This window comes from Dermacentor albipictus, chromosome 6 (assembly GCF_038994185.2).
Source record: "Dermacentor albipictus isolate Rhodes 1998 colony chromosome 6, USDA_Dalb.pri_finalv2, whole genome shotgun sequence".
Classification (NCBI taxonomy): Eukaryota; Metazoa; Arthropoda; class Arachnida; order Ixodida; family Ixodidae; genus Dermacentor; species Dermacentor albipictus.
The window spans coordinates 104,851,103-104,870,155 of NC_091826.1; the positions used below are offsets into that span (position 1 = coordinate 104,851,103).

Consider the following 19,053-nt stretch of genomic DNA (forward strand, 5'->3'; position numbering starts at 1 on the left):
TCCTTCTTTCTTTCTTCCTTTGTTTCTTTCTTATCTTCGCTTCATTCTTTCATTCTTTCTTCAATCCCGTGGCCACGCCTCACGAGCGAGGCGCGACCATCCTGCTAGCATTATCCACATGTGGACGAGTAGGCCCACGTTTCGCTCCGTTTTCGCAATCGCACTGCCCGCCAGCGAACCCGGGCCCACGGCTCGGCGCTGGGGCGCCCGTTTCGGTGCCACAGCGCTCGAGATGCGGCGCTCGCGACGTCGGCGGCGCCGGCGGCCCGCTCCCTCTCGGCGCGTGGCGCCCAATCGAAGAGCGGATGCCGTACCGCGCGAAGCCCGCTGCAGCGAGGGATCGGGGCTGGCCGTAGCCCTGCCTGCACCACCACCGACGCCGCCGCTGCCGAAGACGGCGCAGGTGAGCGATTCGAAGACGGCCGGTCGATGCTGCGGACAGCGCGTGCTCGTGTTCCGGCGCACCCGCGGCACCCAATGCGCAGCAATCGCGGACTGCGCGTAGCCCAACGGGAGAAGGTGGCTGAGAAACATACGCGAAAGCTGTCGCGACTCCGAGGCGGAATCGGCTCGCGTTTCTCGTAACGCGCGTGTCTCCTCGCGGCGCTGTGTTCTGTTGCTCGTCGTTAACGTATGCACAGGTAGCGCGAAAAGAAAGAGTTCTTTAGGTGGGAACTGTGTCCGAGGCGACTCTCACCAGTCACAGTCGTGGTCATTCGCCGATGCGGGAGAGGGCTAGAGGAGTAAGCAGTGAGCAACGCTGTTGAACCGACTGGTTGGCCACTAGATTCTTGATTCAGGTGTTTGCCAGCGCAGTGTAAACGAAAAACAAAAAACAAAAATGAACGTGCAGACAATGCAAACTACTTCCTACTGCCTCTTCTCGTTGTGTCCCATTTATGTTTGAGGTGGTAGCGTGAACCGAGAGTCAAGTGAACGAGCAGGACCCATGAATTCTCCCGGCTACTTCGCTGCGCAGTAACGTTCGTCACGCACTATCAAATGTAGTTTCGTGCCAACGCTGCCTAGATCGCTTCCGACCCTGCAGCGATCTCTCGCGCTCGCGTCAATACGGGGCTTCGGTGGCACGTCGCGGAAGAACCAGGCGTGACCCAGTGTCACAATCAGTGCCGCCGTCGCGTTCATCAGACAGCGAGCCTGTTGCGAAGGCCGCGACGAAGGCCAAGTCGATATAGCGAAAAAACAAAGCACAATAACATAGTTTCGCTGGCCGGCTTCTTTTTTTTCTTCGCGTTACACTTTGCGGCGATGCGGGTAGAGGCAAGATTGCGAAATTTGCGACTTGGGTGACGTGGTTGCCAACCGACGTGATCAGAAGAAATTGATTCCTTCGTAATCAGCGAGAAAGCGGCTAACGTCAGCGACGTCTGCGCGTGACGGCTCCGTTTCGTTGACGGTTAACTGCTGGCGCGACTCCGCTCGTGTTTGCGGTAAATGCGCCGTTCGTCGGTGGCTCACGCTCGTCTGCTTTCGAGCGTCACTGGTAGTGCGCGACGCTCTGTTGAGCACGTAGTTTTGCTTTGTCGCCAGCGAGACCACCGATGATTCGCGTCGGTGCGCTGTCCCCGAAAGTGATGGCCTGACGTTCGCCTCGCAAATCAGAACCTGTTGTTGGCCAAATTGGTACGAGGTTGTTAGGTGCAGCACTATGCGGAATACACACGTTAGCGCTTGCGTTCGGCCTTTGTGTGTGTGTATTCGGTGGCGGTTTTAGTGGGGGGAAGGGGAATGTCTTCCTTGACTTGCATGCTTATGATGCTATCCAGACATGCGGCAAAAGGGAGACGTGTAGTTAGGATTAGGTTGCCCTCGAGTTGCCTCGTTTGGGTTCGGATGCGGCCTTGTTTATTGGACGCCCGCAGGCCCAGTGTCTCGCCACCCGGGACAGTGTGTTGTTGGTTAAAAAAAACACGTTGATTACTTTAAGCGAGATCCACGGGATGAAGCTCGCGATTATGTTCATGCTGACATAATGGAGAGAAATAGCCAACTGTGCGCGTGTGTTGACCGATTTATGTAAGTCTACGGAAGTATACTATGCTGGGGACAGTCCACGTACCGAAGAAATTCCATTGACTAGGACGTTTAGCCGAATGTCAGTCAGATTACATCCTCGGGCCAGAGCGAAAATTTCTTCAACCGACACGTCTGCTTCCCGAAGGCGCAATATTGGGATAATTTGTAGCAATCTTCCACAATCACGTAGGTGGCACTTTTTTCCGGGCGTGGTAATGCTGTCCGTGAGAATCGCCTCGTCAGTGGCAACTTGATTTGTATGGGAGTCTACAAAGACGCCTAACCTCTGCACGTGCCCCATTTAATAGTCGCGCGTGCAGTGCATCGGTTCTTTCGACGTGCCTCGCCTAAAATCGCTGCTCTTCTCATACGAGCCCCCGGTTCAAAAGTATCCATTCATACCGCATACTGCAATTGATTTTTCATTTTCACGGATTTCGCTTTCTAACCTAGGTTTGTAGGTAAACTTATAGAGGGCGACATAACGCAGGCAATGCAAGATACGAACGTGAAGGCGGTTGTATGTTGCAACGGGGATATTTAGGCACCATTTTTCACTTATTTGCGCGCTTCCTTGGAGAATAGAGCCGCTCACTGGCACATCTATCGGGGCACAATTCAGATGGCTGTACATAATCTTATTCGTTGGCCTCGCGATTGTTTCTTCGCATACCGCATACTGGGTAAGAAATGAAACTCCCCTCACGGGAAATCCGTCACCCTCGCCCCGTCTCTCAGCCAATCAGCTGGTTGTAGGGTTATGAGTGCCATTTCCAACCAACGACCGCAGACAGTGGCCGAAGCGATTCTGTCGCTTCAGTACAAACAGGACGTGCACTATCCGTTCTTCTGTTTCACTGTATGCACATACACTTACGGCTTGAAAAAACGACGCGATGTAATGTGTCTGGGATTCCGCAGAGAACGTCTCTCGGAGACCTCTCAACGTCGATGGGTTACTCTCCTTCTTGTGTCGTTGTGCGCGCTCGGAGAGTTACGCGCAGGTCTTTCGCAATTTCCTGTATCGCATTTCTTTCATGCGTTTCTTTCAATGAGCGAACAGGGAGATCGTCACAAGAAAAAAAAACAAAAAACATAAGAACTCGGAGATCGCCGCGGTTTGTCTTACTTCTATCGAATCCGCGTTAAGTGGGACGCATTTACTTGCAGTAGCGTGTCTCTCATTTCATTACTCGCTGCCGCCTTGTTTCGAGCTGTAGTGGTGATGTACCCACGACGGTAACTTAGTGGTAGTATCGCGTTGCGCTGCGGAGCTCCAGGTCGCCGGTTCGACCCAGGTGGCGGTGGTCGCATTTCCACGGGGACAATTCATACATACATACATACATACATACATACATACATACATACATACATACATACATACATACATACATACATACATACATACATACATACATACATACATACATACATACATACATACATACATACATACATACATACATACATACATACATACATACATACATACATACATACATACATACATACACCCGCCCGTATACTTAGATTTAAGGGCACGTTAAAAAAACCTAGCTGTTCACTATTAATCCGGAGCCCCGCCACTGAGGCGTTCCTCGTGATGAGATTGTGGTTTCATTGAGTCCTCTGTAATAGATTGTTAACTGTGGTGGGAAGGGTATTGGGATTGTACGGGGTCTGATTCTCGTCAGACATCTGTGCTGCTTATTCAACGTCCTGGTCAACATTTTGTAACCTTTTTTTTTTCAAGAATGTTTTCTTAAAAAAGTATCATTTTTTTAGGCAACAGTCAAGTTTTAGTTCTTGCTTTCTTTCTTGCTTTCTTTCTTTTTCGTGGCGCCATGCAGTGCCAACTCGCGCCGGTTTCTACATCGAGTCGGTCGCTCGTTGGACGCTGTTAAACTTGCTGAGATTAGTCGCCGCTGTTGCGCGCCGATAAATTATTACTGCCTGCAGGATGTGTGCGGTGAGGGGATCGAGCTGGAATCAAACGCGCCGGTTCATTACAAGGCGACTTGGGCTGAGACGCGAACAGTGAGTGATGCATCGTTCGTTGAAGAACCAACCCACAGCTGGCTGCGCCGAGGAGGACGCCGCTCGAGTGACTAGCGGTAAAAAGCAGCGGGCAACGAGTACTCTTTCCGAGAGAGAGAGAGAGAGAGAGATAGCAGAGAGAGTAAAGGCAGGGAGGTCAACCAGACGAACATCGGCTTTGCTACCCTACACTGGGGGAGAGGGAAAGGGCGAATAGAAAGAAGAATCGAACAGCGAGAGAAGGAAGACAGAACCAGCTTCCGGGCGGTAGAGTAACACGCGCGCAGCCCAGTGTCGACGGCGTTGTTGACCCCGTATCGGAGGCTATTCGGACGAGTGTCGCCCAAATAGCGAGATAAAATTGCGATGGCCGCCTCTCGGGAGAGTCGCTTTCGCGGAAATGTCGGATGTAAAAGGCACTGGAACTATAGGTTTCAAAAAGGCAGTATTTATTTATTTATTTATTTATTTATTTATTTATTTATTTATTTATTTATTTATTTACTGCGGTCGTCGGACCGTTGCTTGCGTGGGATAACGCCCGGTGCAGTCCTGCTCGTAATGCCTGCCACGTAGTAGACGTAGTATACGACGGGCGAGCCCGGAATACGCTTAGGCCGCTAGCGCGTGAGTTGAAACGCTTCGCGCTGCTTTGCATTCTGGATGGCACGGGGGCCTGTCGGAAGAGAATTCGCCGGCTCTACAACTGACGTCATTGAAAATATTGCGCAGCTATCGAGTGCGATGCGCGGGTTAACAATAGGAATTGCGCCAGTGCGCTTTTTTATACGTAGGAAAGGGGGCGAAGGGCACTCGGCTTGGACAAAGAGAAGGGAGACTCGCTGATGTAGGGTTTCAATGAAACTTTGGGGACAGTCCTGTCGTGGTCGTAAAACGTCAACAAAAGGACGTGCCTTGTGAAGCGTGTGGTTGTATTACGCCCCGAAGGATTGGGACGTAGTAGTCTGCAAATATGACGACGTCCTTTTAACGCCAGCTCATCTGCCATACTAGTTTAGGACTCGCACATTAGTCTTAAGAAGGCGGGTACAGTTTGAGTTTTTTTTAAGCTATACACTGACGCACGACTCCAACTAACGTGAGCCAACGCGTTGTTTGTACGTGTCGATACGGGATAATAACCCGCGCTTTTTTATCCCCGGAAATGACGTTTAACCCGGTCCTCGAAACAAGACGAGCCTCAAAAAGAACGAAAGGAGAAACAAAACGAAAGAATATTCGAGTGCCAGGCGCGCGGTTCAGAAGCGTTGTCGTAAGACCACTCGTAGCACGGTGGAGAAGCCAGAGAAGCGCATGTACTTTAAAGAAGTGCACGAACAGATGCGTTCGAAGGATAGAAACATGGGCTAAGCCTCGCAAGTACTGTTCTCTCTGTTTCTCTTTTCTTTTTTTAAGTTCAGCCTCATCTTGCAAAACCTTACATTTAACATCTTGCTCGCTGTCCGGGTCGGGGGATAATGCAGTCTTATATACTTATATACGTGAGCGCCCCCTCCGAAGTTTGATGAAAGGAGAAACTCCAAAGAAGGCAGGGACACAGAGTCCGGTTGCTCCCGGCGAGGCGCTCCCGGAGTCGCACGGGGCGCGTGCGCCAGCTTTGATCTCCGCCGGAGCCAGTGCTGCGCGAATGTCCATTCGCAGAGACCTTAAACTTTAAGGAGGTAAGCAGAAGAACGGGTGCCTCAATAATTCAAGAGCCCGAAAGGAGAGCGGCGTCCCCCCCGGAAAAAAATTGGCCCCGACCATAATCTCGCGGATTTCTCCTTCCCGGGCAGCAGCTCGCTTACTCGGATCTGTTACGCTCGGCAGACCGCGCGAAGAGGTGCGCGATGCGGGCGTTCGCGGATGAAATATTCACGCACCTTATGCACACCGTCGAGCTGATGGTACGGGGGCATTCGCGCGCGTGCGAGACCTGCGGGGCGACTGGGAGACTCGGCAATGGTAAAGCCTCCGCGGTACCGTTCTCTTGGCCGTCACGCCTACGGAGACCGCGCTGCGTGCTTGCCTATTGTGTGCGAGGCTGTGTGAAGACTACTTCGTGGATTCCTTTTGGAGGATTACTCTGTCCGGGCCGTTCGTTAAGCGAGTTCTATCTATCTATCTATCTATCTATCTATCTATCTATCTATCTATCTATCTATCTATCTATCTATCTATCTATCTATCTATCTATCTATCTATCTATCTATCTATCTATCTATCTATCTATCTATCCATCTATCCATCTATCCATCCATCCATCTATCCATCTATCCATCCATCTATCTATCTATCTATCTATCTATCTATCTATCTATCTATCTATCTATCTATCTATCTATCTATCTATCTATCTATCTATCTATCTATCTATCTATCTATCTATCTATCTATCTATCTATCTATCCAGTAGTCTGTGCTTTTATCCACACGCTCACCAGTATAGTTCAATGCCGACACTTATATTGTAATTCGGGACGTTTATACCTTGCATCTGCATCTTTTTCTCCTGGTCTAACGGCTTATCTATTAGTCAGCCAAGTCTTCTCAGACTGCATTCTTTTGTCTCTCTTTGTAACTGCCCCGTGAGGGGCTTTCCTCGTGGCATGGCACTGTATGGTATGGGATGGTAAAGCTTCATTCTGGTCCTTCTGAACTCGCGCCACCACGTAGCGGGCCGCTCCCACGTCGGTACAGGAAGGCCGAGCCTCTCTGCTGCGTCGCGGGCCCGATGGACAGCCCACAGCTGTGCTTCAAGGTCGGGGTTGCTTAGGGCAGCCTCCCATTTGGACGACGTGACACCGTCGCCGTTGCGTAACGCGGGGTACCGCCAGCTTTGTTGTGCCTTCATAGGTAGTCAGGCTGCTCCTTAAGCTAAAACATTACGGACCGGTAACCAGTTCAGACCATTCTGAAGCTACGATGCTTTGCTGACCGTACCGTACCGTCCGTTGAACTACTGCTAGCTTTCTTTGGGTTTCAGAGCCATTGGACAGGCCCTGCGTCCTGTCGGCACTCAGACTGGATGCCTTGTGGAAGGACGGAGCTTTTTGTGGCTTATTTTCAGAATGAATGCGTTCGAGGCACTCGGTCAAAGCTGCGGATCTATCAAGTGCTAAAATCCTATAATGAACGTCTTGCGTCATGTTTCGATGTAGACCCAGAAGGCGACGAAGATGACAGAGAAAGAAAGCATGTACGAAAGACAGATTTATTTATTTATTTATTTATTTATTTATTTATTTATTTATTTATTTATTTATTACAATAGGCCACATTACATCTAGGAGCATTAAAGCGAAGATGGGTGGCGGCATGTTATGTTTGCTTTTTAATGGACACGGCAGGTGCATTTCCGCCGTCGTCGGCGCCGTGAGGTTCCGTTTAAAGTCAAGTGGCAATAAAATCAACGCCGCGCGCCGCCGTATGCTGCACGTGCGAGTGAAAGCTTGCGACGGTGATCCGGCGAACTCGGCTCAATCTCGCGTGTGCCAGCTAGGGAGGAAGGCGAGCCTAACGCGCCCTCTCCCGTCGCGCGCGAGGCGCGCCGGTGAGGCGAGGGAGGGGAAGGTAGCACCCTTCTACGGCGGCTGCTGCTCACGTCGCGACCGTGCGGTCGCCGTGTCTCGAAAGCGATCTGCGACGTGGCCAAAGCGGCCACCCGCGCGGGTCTAATCTTCAAAGCGATCTGCGATGTTTGCGGAGAGCGCGTCGCCGTGCCGCTGGCTTCGTATGCGCTGTGCTTTCGACGTTGGGCTCGCGTTGAAGCCAGAGATGGACGAAGGTCAATTCAATCGCTGCTGCTGCAACGATTCCTCCCCCCAGCATTTTGAAAGCGAGTTTCCGCGCTCGTCGAGTTAGATGTGTTCGTGTTTACCTGTGCGCGCGTGACACCGGGCTGGTTAATTTAGTTAAAACACATTGGCGGGCTAGTCGATTTGAATCAATGATAAAATGTGTAAGCGCGACTGAACTAAGGCGCACACCGTGTGTGTCTGTTTCTTTCTACGTCCTCGTTCAGTCGCGCTTACACATTATATCATTGTTAATTTAGTTAGTAAGCGAATGTTTACAAGTTTGCCTTCTAAAGAAGTTGGTTATGAGTTCAGCGCTGTTCTGTGCGTTTCCTGCCTTCTGCCTTTGTTGTCTTGCGCGGCACCTTCAAGATGTTCTACAAGTTTATACGGCCGATAAAACTACTGTCCTTACCTCATGTAGCTATCTACTTATTTGCTGTCCCAATAAGTGATTCGCCTTTCAGGCGAAACCGTGACTTTCTTAAGCAACAGTACGGTATCACCGTAAGCTGCGAAGCAGACGCGGTTGCAATAAACAGTGCAATAAAATGCAGTCTACCACGAAACGCAGCGTATTGAGGTTATCCGGAGGTTGACATGTTCGGCTGCTCTGCGGGTGCAAGAGGCCCTACGGGGATACAAAAGTGCAAGAGAGCGTAAGACGAGAGGAAGAGAGACTATCGTACAGCGGCAACCGGTGACGTTATATAGTCTCTCGTGTAGTCAAGAAAACATCAGGAACTTAAGTTGCGCAATCATAATCTTGAAGCGAGTAACAGCCACAGTTGTGAATATGCTTACGACGTAAATTTCGAATCCGTGGTTAAGATTCTGGATTCCACTTCATTGCTCCGCAATAAACAAGCAAAGTTTGATTATTTGATACGTTTAGTTGTTCGCTTAATTTGCTTTTGCTTGTTTTGTCGTTTGTTTTGTTTTTGTTTGTGTGTTCGTTCGGTCTTTTGTTTTCTTGTAGTCTCGAAGAGAAGCGCGCTCGAGCAGCAACCGTGCGCCTGCTTACTGCATCGACCGCGTCAAAACGTGCACCCAGTCACGACAGCGTCGATGCCACCACACTGCTAGCTATTCGCGCGTGGTTTCTGCTTACCCTCGTTATAACGAGTGTACGCAAATGATATCATTTATTCACGCGAACTCGCTGTATTGCCGTCCCGAGGCGGCGGTGGTGTTTCGGAATACGCGTTAGTCGCGCAGGCATTGCAGGATCAGGCTGCCCGGGTGCTAGAGTAGAAAAAGAGCGAGCGATCGTCAATGTATGTGTGCGCGCACACACACACACACACACACACACACACACACACACACACACACACACACACACACACACACACACACACACACACACACACACACACACACACACACAAAGACGCGGTAGTCCTCGGCCGCCCACCAATGCCGTCTCGGGGGCGCTGTTTTGGCGGCGTTGCGGTCTCCCGGCGGCAACAGGAGTCTTCATTAGCGAAGCTAATCGATACGGCAGACGCGGTTTTCTCCTTCGCGCCTAGAAGCGTGCCAGGAAAGCCGCAGGCCACTCCGGTCTGCGTACATCAGCGCGCCCTACATTCGGATAGGATGCGGCGGAAATATTCGCTTAACGTGAGGATGATTCGGTTTACCCTGAATAGCGAATCGGGGAAGACGACCAGCGCAAGCCTTCGTCAGTACCATGTGGGACTATACTTTTCGTCCACCCGCGGGCCGTTCCTTGTGCGAGAGTACACCTCTATATGCGCGTCGCTCACTTTGATCCGTCCGCCGCCGTTGCAGCGGTTGCTATGCGAGAGGCGCTTATTTATTTATTTATTTATTTATTTATTTATTTATTTATTTATTTATCTATTTATCTCTAAATATGAAATTGCTGACCACTTTCGTTGTCACACGCACACACACAGAGAGAGAGAGAGAGAGCCGCTAATTTACGTTTGTCTAGACCATAATGAGCAGGGAAACTTAAGGACCGTGTACTTATGGGGGATGCTCTTTTTGAAATCGAAATATAAAATTTTAAGTATAGAAACTGAATGAAGCATTTAACTGGGCAGAGAGAAGGGAAAAAAGATTCACACACTGTCAACGCGCACAAGATGAGTTGTAAGGGCGTTTTTTTCTATTCTTTGTGAAATTAATGCTAATCGCTGCAGTGATTAGCATTATCGTGTTGCTTATTGTACAGATGGCTGATATGACGTCAGCTTTGTCCGTCACGCAGGGTAAGAAGCTATCATTGCGACAGCTTTTACACTGGGCGCCGATCTTCGTGTATGACGTAGTGAAAACAAACATTACATTACAGAGTTTGATGAGTCCAAGAAAGAACGAACACAGAATGTCTCTGATGTGACCAGAAATCTGCGTAAATTTTCGCAGCGCATAAATATAAGTACGCTCGCATGCAATACAGATGCGTTACCCACACCTGGCGCGTACCTTTGAATCAAGGTTTTTGAAAGCAGAAAAGTTAAAATGCGCTATGCAACTTTTGTGAGTAGCTACCACATGAAAGCGCAACACGCTTTACAGCCTAACGCATTACAATTCGAAGGCGCTTTCTCCAAGGCGCCATATTATCAGAAAATATTTCTACAACGACTCGTTCATTTCGCCAAAACCAATGGCGCGCGCAGATTGTGTGCTGCGACTGAAGATCACGTGTAAGCTTTAGTGCGAAGTTTTCCCTTTGTGGAATTGGCCAATGCAGTGTTATTGGAGCCTAGTTGTACCAGTAGAAATTTTGTTGGGGTAATGCATTTTCATATTTTTCAACTGCTCATTTGATCTTCCGGCGTGCGAGCGGACACGCTCCCTCTATTTACTAAATGCGTGCCCCACATGAGATACGCGCAAGCATTGTGCGTCGAAGACTGCAGCTGTTAACTTCCTGCATTCAATTCGAAGACGACATGTGCTAGCAGAAACGTAAGAACAACGCAAATGTACTGCATGCTTCAGTACATTGAATTTCCTTTTTTGAAATCTAACTTCGGCGAAGCTTTGCTTTTGTAAACGCCAGTAGCCATTCAACCATTAAATTGGCGCTGTTTTGGATGTCTTGGAGGTGCGCGTACTCTTTGGGACATCTGCCAGCCTTTATTTGCTCAATTGCTTGCGGGAATTTTGTTCAAAATCTAGGTCATATGCTCCAATAGGAGGTGGGTTAGTTTAAAGCTCTCGTACGTGTAATGTTGCGAGCCTTCGTAGAACATTGACGTTAGTGCTCGCCATTGGATGTTATGTGTGTGCTTATCAATCACCACCAGTGAGGTAACGGCGCCGTTGTTGCACAGCCCTTTCTTGCTTATGCTACGCAGTACCTCGTGTAACGTTTTCCAGGGACGACTTCCTGGTGTGGAGCTAACTCTGCTAAACTTGTTAAAGTGAGCCTGCAAATACGAAAAACGGGGAGCTGTGCATTATTGTATGCGAACTTGAATGTTCGCACGCGTGGGCAGGCAGGCCAACGCAAACACGCGCGCGCGTGAAAGCGCACGCTCGGTTGGTCACACACGAATTCATGCGCATTCGTGCGTGCACAAAAATACACACCTGCTTCCACGTGCAATCGTACGAATGCAAACACAACAAACACATGCGAGTGCGTGTACAGTGCTCAGCGATTCAAATGCGACACTCGCACCCCACGGCGGCCTGCGCTATATTCCAATGCCGGTTAACTCTTGGTGGTGGTTGCGGTAGTGAAAACTTATTTATTGGCGGTATAATTGCTACGGAGAGACTTCGGGTGGTTGGATGTTTTTGACTTGCGGTGGGCGGCCCTCAGTCTAGGGATCTGCTTGCGCCTCCCGCTCTGCGGGCCCAGTCATTCAGACTCAGCTAATCGTCCAGCCTCTAGCTGGCCAGCAGCTCCTCCCATCGCTCCGCTGTAGGGTGTTGTATGGGGGAGGTGGGGTGTACACCAGTGATGGCCGGACATGCCCGCGTGGTAAGACGTGGCTTTCGCTGGGTACCGTGGGCAGCGAGGAGGGTGTGCCGTATTATCTATGTGACTGAGGATGTGCGAATTGGGGTACGTGCCATTTTGGATTTGTCTCCAGCTGACCGATACCTCTTTAGTGTTCGGTAACTCTGGATGATCGCCGAGGGGCCGAATGCGTACTGCAATTCATGGCAAACAGTATCGCTTTCACGTGACATAAAAATGCATCAGCTCGATGTCCGCTGCGCACACCTGTGGCCCAAGAAGTGTCAGGCAGCCACGCGCTCCGACAATCGCGTTTCAATCGCTCAGCTAAGTGCATGCTGCACAAGCACCTACACGTGCGCGAACATAAACCTATGCACGCACGTGCGCACACGTACAAACAAAAATGCGTGTCATGTTTGCATGCTTCGAACGTTCTTTGGAACACCGCGCCAGGCTACAATAAATGCCAAATATAATAAAGCTACGTCGCCAGCGTTGCATACACACGGTGACATTGCTGGCTGCCACTTGTCTCGTTTTATCTGGCGCGATATCAAAAGCACATTTTTTTCTCTCTCTCTCTTTCGCTCTTCCTCTCTGAAAAATGTAAACATCTGCCAGGCATCTCCTGAAGTAATTTGGGCACGGTGGATCCCCGTACCCGGGAATAGTGCACGGAGTTGTCAGCTGACGCCTGCAACAAGCGCGCAGACAGAGCTGCCGGCCTGAACTGTGCGCTAAGATGGTGGAGTGCGCCGGGATAATTGGTCTAGAGGGGATATGGTCGGCTTCAAAGAATGTCGCAACCTTGCACGGATCGGAGGATGAGGTGCACGTAGAGGAGCACTACGTAACAATGCGACCCTGTTAATACATATCGAGGATGTCGCATCTTTCGTTTTGTATTCTGAGGTTTCATTCGTGATGCCCACTACAGCGTTCGTCCCCGCCTTCTATCATTCTTACTAGTCGATTCTCGCTCAGTGTATTTAAATCTGTACGTCTGAGAGGACCGACGTTACTCTTCCTTGCCGCCATAGTCGATCAAGCTGACCATTCCGGGCAAGCAGGTTTCTCCTCAATAACACCAATATTGCGGCGGAGCACGCTCTGCAGGAGAACACATCAGAGTTTTCAGAAGCGAAAGCGAGCGGTAAGAAGGGAGAAAGAAAACATCACTGCTTCGAAGTCAAGTGCTCCCTCTGAAACAGTAGAGCGTTGCGCGCTCTTTCCTCTATTTCTCAGAGTCGTGTTGCTCGTCGTCCGCAGCATGCGTGTGAGTGTGCGATAACATCATCTTGTCAAGGGTACAAATACGCACATTTCCAGTATGTATACAGGGAGGTGTACTGCTGTTAGAGTGTAACAAGGTTGTACAAATGCGCGTATTTGCAAGGCGTATACAGACAGAAGGCGTACTGCTGAGAAGGCAACATGGTTTGGCATCAGTTCGAGCGTAACGTTTATGCCGGTGTCACATCATCATCTTCTGCGCCTAATAACGTCTGTGCACCTCGGCACAAACGACTGCGCAACAATATCATTCGCTCGGGTTTCGTAACAGGTGGCGTGACTGTACGACAACCGGTTCCGCCGCAGAATTGGCATGTCAAAGCTAGCGTTTCCTCTGCAGACAATTCTAGACGTTTGATCAATGGCAGTCGCTGTGTTTAAAAAAAAATAATATCGCAGTTTCCCGCCACCCCCATCCCCCTCCCTCCCTCCCTCCCTCCCTCCCTCCCTCCCTCCCTCCCTCCCTCCCTCCCTCCCTCCCAGCTTCCAATGGCCTTTCGTGCGACGGAAGACGGCGCACTTGCACTCAGCCTTTGTTCCTTCGCGCCCGCCAGATTGAGCCGCACTCGTCGGCTTCCCCTGCGTGCTTTCACTCGAACATACAGCATACGACGCACGGCGAAGGTGTTATTGCCTTTGGACTTTATGTAAGCATCACGGCGACAGCGACGACAAAAATGCGCCTGGAGTGTCCATATAATTCCAATCGCGATACAATAAAAGCGAAATCTATATTTGACACTAATCAAATGTGTGTTATGTTTAATGTGTTTAAAATATATTCAGCTATTCTTCCTAGTCTGTCGTCGGTTGTTTCGCAAGGATCCCTTCTTTTTCTTTAATTTGAAAACTTTTCACCATCACTGGGAGTTAAAATTTTCTACACACAAGTTCTAGTGTTACAAAACATTTGTAGCGTGAAAACGCTCTGATATTCCTGATCATTTGCTTTCCAACAGGTTTCGAATACCGGGCAAGCAGGACCTCCCCTACGTGATGAACTCGTAAGTACGATCCCTCACAGGTTCTTAAGCGACCACCAGCACTGTCTAAATTGAAAACTTATTAATCTACTCGTTTTCTCTTCTCTCCTTACGAAGGTACGTGCCCTTCGGGGGCCCGTATGCGGCTCCGGCGTGGGCTTTCGGGGCTGCGACGACCAGAAAACCAAGCCGCCCTGCGTGGTCAAGTTTCGCTCGTTTAATGCTCGTGCTACTCTTGCAAGCCAAGTTCAGCGTCAGCGGCGAGCCTCCTCCCCCGTCTCCCACGAGCAGTACTCGGACTCCTCCCGCAAGGGAACAGAAGGTCGCGAACGCCAGCTGTGCTTTCGCCGGTTGTGCTTTGACCGTCGACAACGGTACGTCGGTTTCCGCGGAAACGACAACGTACGTCGTGACCACGACGAGCGAGCTTCAACAGTCGAAGGATCACTTTTCGACGACCGTCATCCCCGCCGCTCACGAAGGAGTCAGTGCAGCTCCTTCGTCCAGTTCGAACCGCCCCGCGGTGAGGAGCAATTCTAGCTTGGGTCTCTCCGGCGGGAACGCGAGTGAAATCAGGGGATCTTCGGTGCAGCTGGGGGAGGTTCCGGCAAAGGAATCGCCCAGGAGCTCGCAGCGCCCCAAAGAGCAAACCACGGAGACGACCGAATCAGCGACTGAAGGCACGACTGTCCCAGGGAGAACGACGCCGCAGCCGCCCGCCGACGTGACGAGGGCTGGCAAGCCGCCGCGCCGCAAGTTCCGCAAGGGCCAGCGTCGGAACGGCGGCGGCGACCGCAGGAACGCGTCGCTGTCGTCGCCTTCTTCCGCCTGGAGGGAGGAGACGCGCTTCCTCTGGGAACCCCGCGACCCGGTTCCGGTGCCGGGCTACGCGTTCGGCCTGGCGTTCGGGGTCGTCGCCCTGGCCGGCCTCGTGGGCGCCGGCACCATGTGCGGCGGCGGTGGTGGCGGCGCGAAGCCCATGCTCGGCACAGCGTGGGCCACCGCCGTCACGGCGCTCGTCGTCACCTCGGCGGCGTCGCGCGCGGCGGCGCTGCTGCTGCTTCCGGCGCCGCCCTGGCGCCGCCTGCTCCAGGCGGCGTCCCCGGCGGGACTGTTCCTGGCGCTGGCGCTCTTCTGGCTCGCATTGTGCAGGTAACGCTTCTAGCCACCTGAAGACGCGGTTAGGGTGGCTAGGACTGACAAGGTCTTACTTCGGCGACTTCAGATTGATTCGGCTTCCCGGCTGCCACTTTCTGACCACTTTTGTCAAAACGATGCGATCTGAGGCCATCTATTGCAAGAGGAACGACGAAAAAGGCGTCAAAATGATTTCTAGAACTGGTAAAGCGCAACATAGAAAGGAAGAAAAAAGCCGAGCCGGCCACATAAAAGAACAGAGCGCTAACTTCCAACTGGTTTGTTGGCAAGTTGCACGAAATATATAGCTACAAGAAAGCATTAAGAAATGTCGTGACAACACTTCACAAAACGTCCCACCGATAGAAGACTGACTGGCTCGGTTTGTCTCTTCCTTTCTATGTTGCGCTATGTTGCGCTACCCCGGTCAAAATGAAGCTTGGCGCAAGAAAGACTCACCAAGCTAGCGTAGTATGCACGAAGCATTAATATTGCCTAATCAGCAGAAAACGGTTGAAATTATGGCCCGATGCGCTCGTTGAAACTCCGCGCGCCCACAACCAGAACCGGAAAGGTGGCATTGGTCATATATATATATATATATATATATATATATATATATATATATATATATATATATATATATATATATATATATATATATATATATATATATAGAATATATATGGGCCGATCCCGGAGATGTTGCAGTCTGAAAATGTGGGTCTATTCCGAAGGCAGGCTAACGCGCGTGTGTTGACAAACCGGGGTGGGGGGGCTGGCTTTGACCTTATACACAGCGTTTCTTTACTCTCAGTTCGACACGCTAACAAATTTTCCCTCGTTTCCGCATCCTCCCGCCTCGCACCCTTTCCCCTTTAGAAGAACCCCACCTATATATACTGTGGTGAGGAAAGCATATGTCGCCTTGAAGAAGACAAGTCCACTTGTCGAAACGTTGGCTCCTGCATTCACCTTGTTCACGTTTTGCTCATCGTCTTGAATTTCCATCTCCCGCATTCCCCGTCTTATCCCGAAGGTAGTTATTTCTAAACAACACTAATGCCCCCACGAAGACCTCGTCTTTTCGATGCCAAGCGCTGTTGACTAGCCTTTACTATCACTTGTACAATTATTTTATTTGGCATATAAGGCCGTCTAAATATGTTTCTTTTTTTACATCTGTAATAGCAAGAGTACCCGCATACCGCATCGCCTGCGTCGATTGTATTTCTGGTCATCTGCGCACTGTCACGCTAAATGGCCCATCATGGGAAGTTATGGCTGCACATTGAAAGTTGCAAAGTGCCGTCTAGGGTGCGTTTTGAAACAATTTCTTTTTTCAAGTTAGTTCCTCACTAGAAGAGAGAGGACAAATTGAAACGTCGTGTTTCCGGGCTGACAGGAGGTGACCTTCAACGCCGACGGAGACACTATCTCCCTCTGCCTCCACTATCCTCAAGCGACATTCCTTCCCTGTTTTCTCTCTTTCTGTAGCCGAGGATCCGCGTGACGTCATGTTACTAGCGCCACCACTTCTTCTCCTTTTCGTTCTGTATTGAACAATCGGCAGAAGCCACGTGCCAGTAATCGGTGTCGTGGCACTCAGTTCGTCTGATTTAGATTATTCGGTAGAATGCAGGGGTTGCTTCGGTGGAAGGACAAGCAGGCTTTTGTTTCAAATTTCAGCTTTTTTCTCGTCGTGCAACGGTTTTATTTTATATGTTGCTTATCCTCAATGTCATTGCAGTGTTACGGAGAGGAGTGGTGTTACAAGTTCAAAATGGCAGTCTTGAATGATGCATGCTCAGTGTTGCTGGCGATGGAGACCGGGAGGTTTTCCCATTCGGGTGATGTCTTCGGCATGTAGGAGTGGAAGTGTACACATGTTGGTCTGGCAGAGCGGCCAAGTTATGGTCGACACGAGATGAGAGGTAACAAGGTGGCGACAGCAATGTGCGTTTCAGTTCAGGATTCGTAAAGATATTATGAAAGGGACATAGGCGAGCCTTCTTTCTTCTGATAGGAAGGTTAGGAATGTCTAGAGCAATTTTTATGGAAAAAGACTGTCATTGCTAGAATAATTAGCAACAATGAACCGAGCTGAACAATTTTTGATGGCTTCAAGTGCGTTTACAAGTGTAGAAGAGTAAGGATCCCAGTTTGAAGAAGCGTACTCGAGTTTAAACCTGATTAAATCTTTATAAAGAAGTTTTAAGGAAACAGGAGCCAAAGCAAAGTTACGACGCAAAAAAACAAGAGTGTGATTTGCATTGTTTTAATGACGTAGTTAATGTGAATATTCCATGATAAATTGCTATCTATGTGGACACCTGGGTATATGTATGTATTGACAGATGACAAATTAAAATTATTAATGGAAGAAGCAGGCATAGTACAGTCAGCAGTTCTTCGGGAAATCCTCAATTTTCTGCACTTGTTAACCTTCAATTTCATGGACCAGAGTAAAAACCAAGAAGTAATGCTCTTAAGATAAGATTGAAAGTGAGAAGAATCATGAGGGTTAGTTATTACGCGGTAGAGAACATAATTATTGGCAAAGAGCCTGATTGTTGATGTAATGCAGGTAGGAAGGTCGACCAACTTAATATCGGAAGAGTAGTAGCAATATACAAAGCACACAACCCAAATGACTTCGCGAACTATCGGCTATTTTATCATGCATTAGTACGCTTTTCGAAAAACTAATTGCAAAGCGCGCCACAAGCTATCTCGAAAAGCACCGCATGGTTTCAAACGCACAGCACGGTTTTGAACTGGTTACTCTGTTACAACTGCTTCGGTTGGTAGATTACAGTATACTATTACGAATATTAGAACATTGTGATTATTGAGGACAAGCGCTTGGATTCTTTCGCTGCTATTAAACAAATAGTAAGCAATATGTAGTAGTTAGAGGCTAAGAATATTCACCAAGGACGGTAAAAACGGACGTTCCGCAAGTATCAGTACTGGGTCCAATACTCTTCTCTCTATTCATTGACGATTATCCTAGATCTCTTAGATTTCCTCATTTCATCTCATACGCGGATGACACAGCTCTAATAATTCCATGACAGTCACTACAGTAAGCAAAAGAAATCGCTAAAAGTGAACTGCAGAAAGCTTTAACATGATTTGAAACTAACGAACCTATTTTAGACTCCAAAAAGACCAAGTACATAGCATTTGCTTCTGACCACAAAACTACTTCTACTAAGTGCAACTTGTACTTCGGAGATACACACATCCAACAAATTAGGGTAGTTGCTTGGGCTAGTTGGTAATTCATGGTAAAAAATGACGTACAGTGCGAAGGACAAGGACTGCGAGAGACAGCGCAGTGTATGTCGTCGTTCTCAGTCCTTGTCCTTCGCGCTGTACGTCATTTTTTACCAACAAATTAGTAGACATAAGTACCTAGGAATAAGTCTTGACTCGATCGTCACTACACTGGGCTCCACATATTGAACAAGTAACTAAAAATAGTTTTTGGCTGCTATACCTTGTTAGAGGCATGTAGACATTTCTATCCTCAAACATTACGACTCATTTATTTCAGCATTTCTCATTCCCATCTAACATACATAGAAGCTTGGGGTTTCACCTACGCCTCGTACATTGATTCTTTTATCAAAATGCAGAAACGTGCCGTGAAAATAATATTGCATTGACCACAAAGGACGAGCCCTCTGCACATCTTTTTGCACAGTTAAATACGATGGCACTCATTGAAGCTCGTGACTATAACACACCTATACTAATCCACATAATATTAACCACGAACAAGCCAAATCTCTCATTAATATTTATC

At 49.2% G+C, this 19,053-nt stretch overlaps 1 protein-coding gene across 2 annotated transcripts in view; it reads left to right on the forward strand.

Moving 5' to 3' along the window:
- Nucleotides 1-263: 263 nt before the first annotated feature.
- LOC139061329 (uncharacterized) overlaps nt 264-19,053 on the forward strand; it is a 33,178-nt gene continuing 14,388 nt past the window's right edge. The window contains exons 1-3 of one of the 2 annotated variants that reach the window (XM_070541203.1): nt 264-403; nt 14,079-14,123; nt 14,220-15,254. In XM_070541203.1, the coding sequence (XP_070397304.1) occupies nt 14,116-14,123; nt 14,220-15,254 (1,043 nt within the window). In that variant the 5' untranslated portion in view covers nt 264-403; nt 14,079-14,115. The remainder of the gene's footprint in view (nt 404-14,078; nt 14,124-14,219; nt 15,255-19,053) is intronic. The other variant, XM_070541204.1, reaches the window with a different exon arrangement.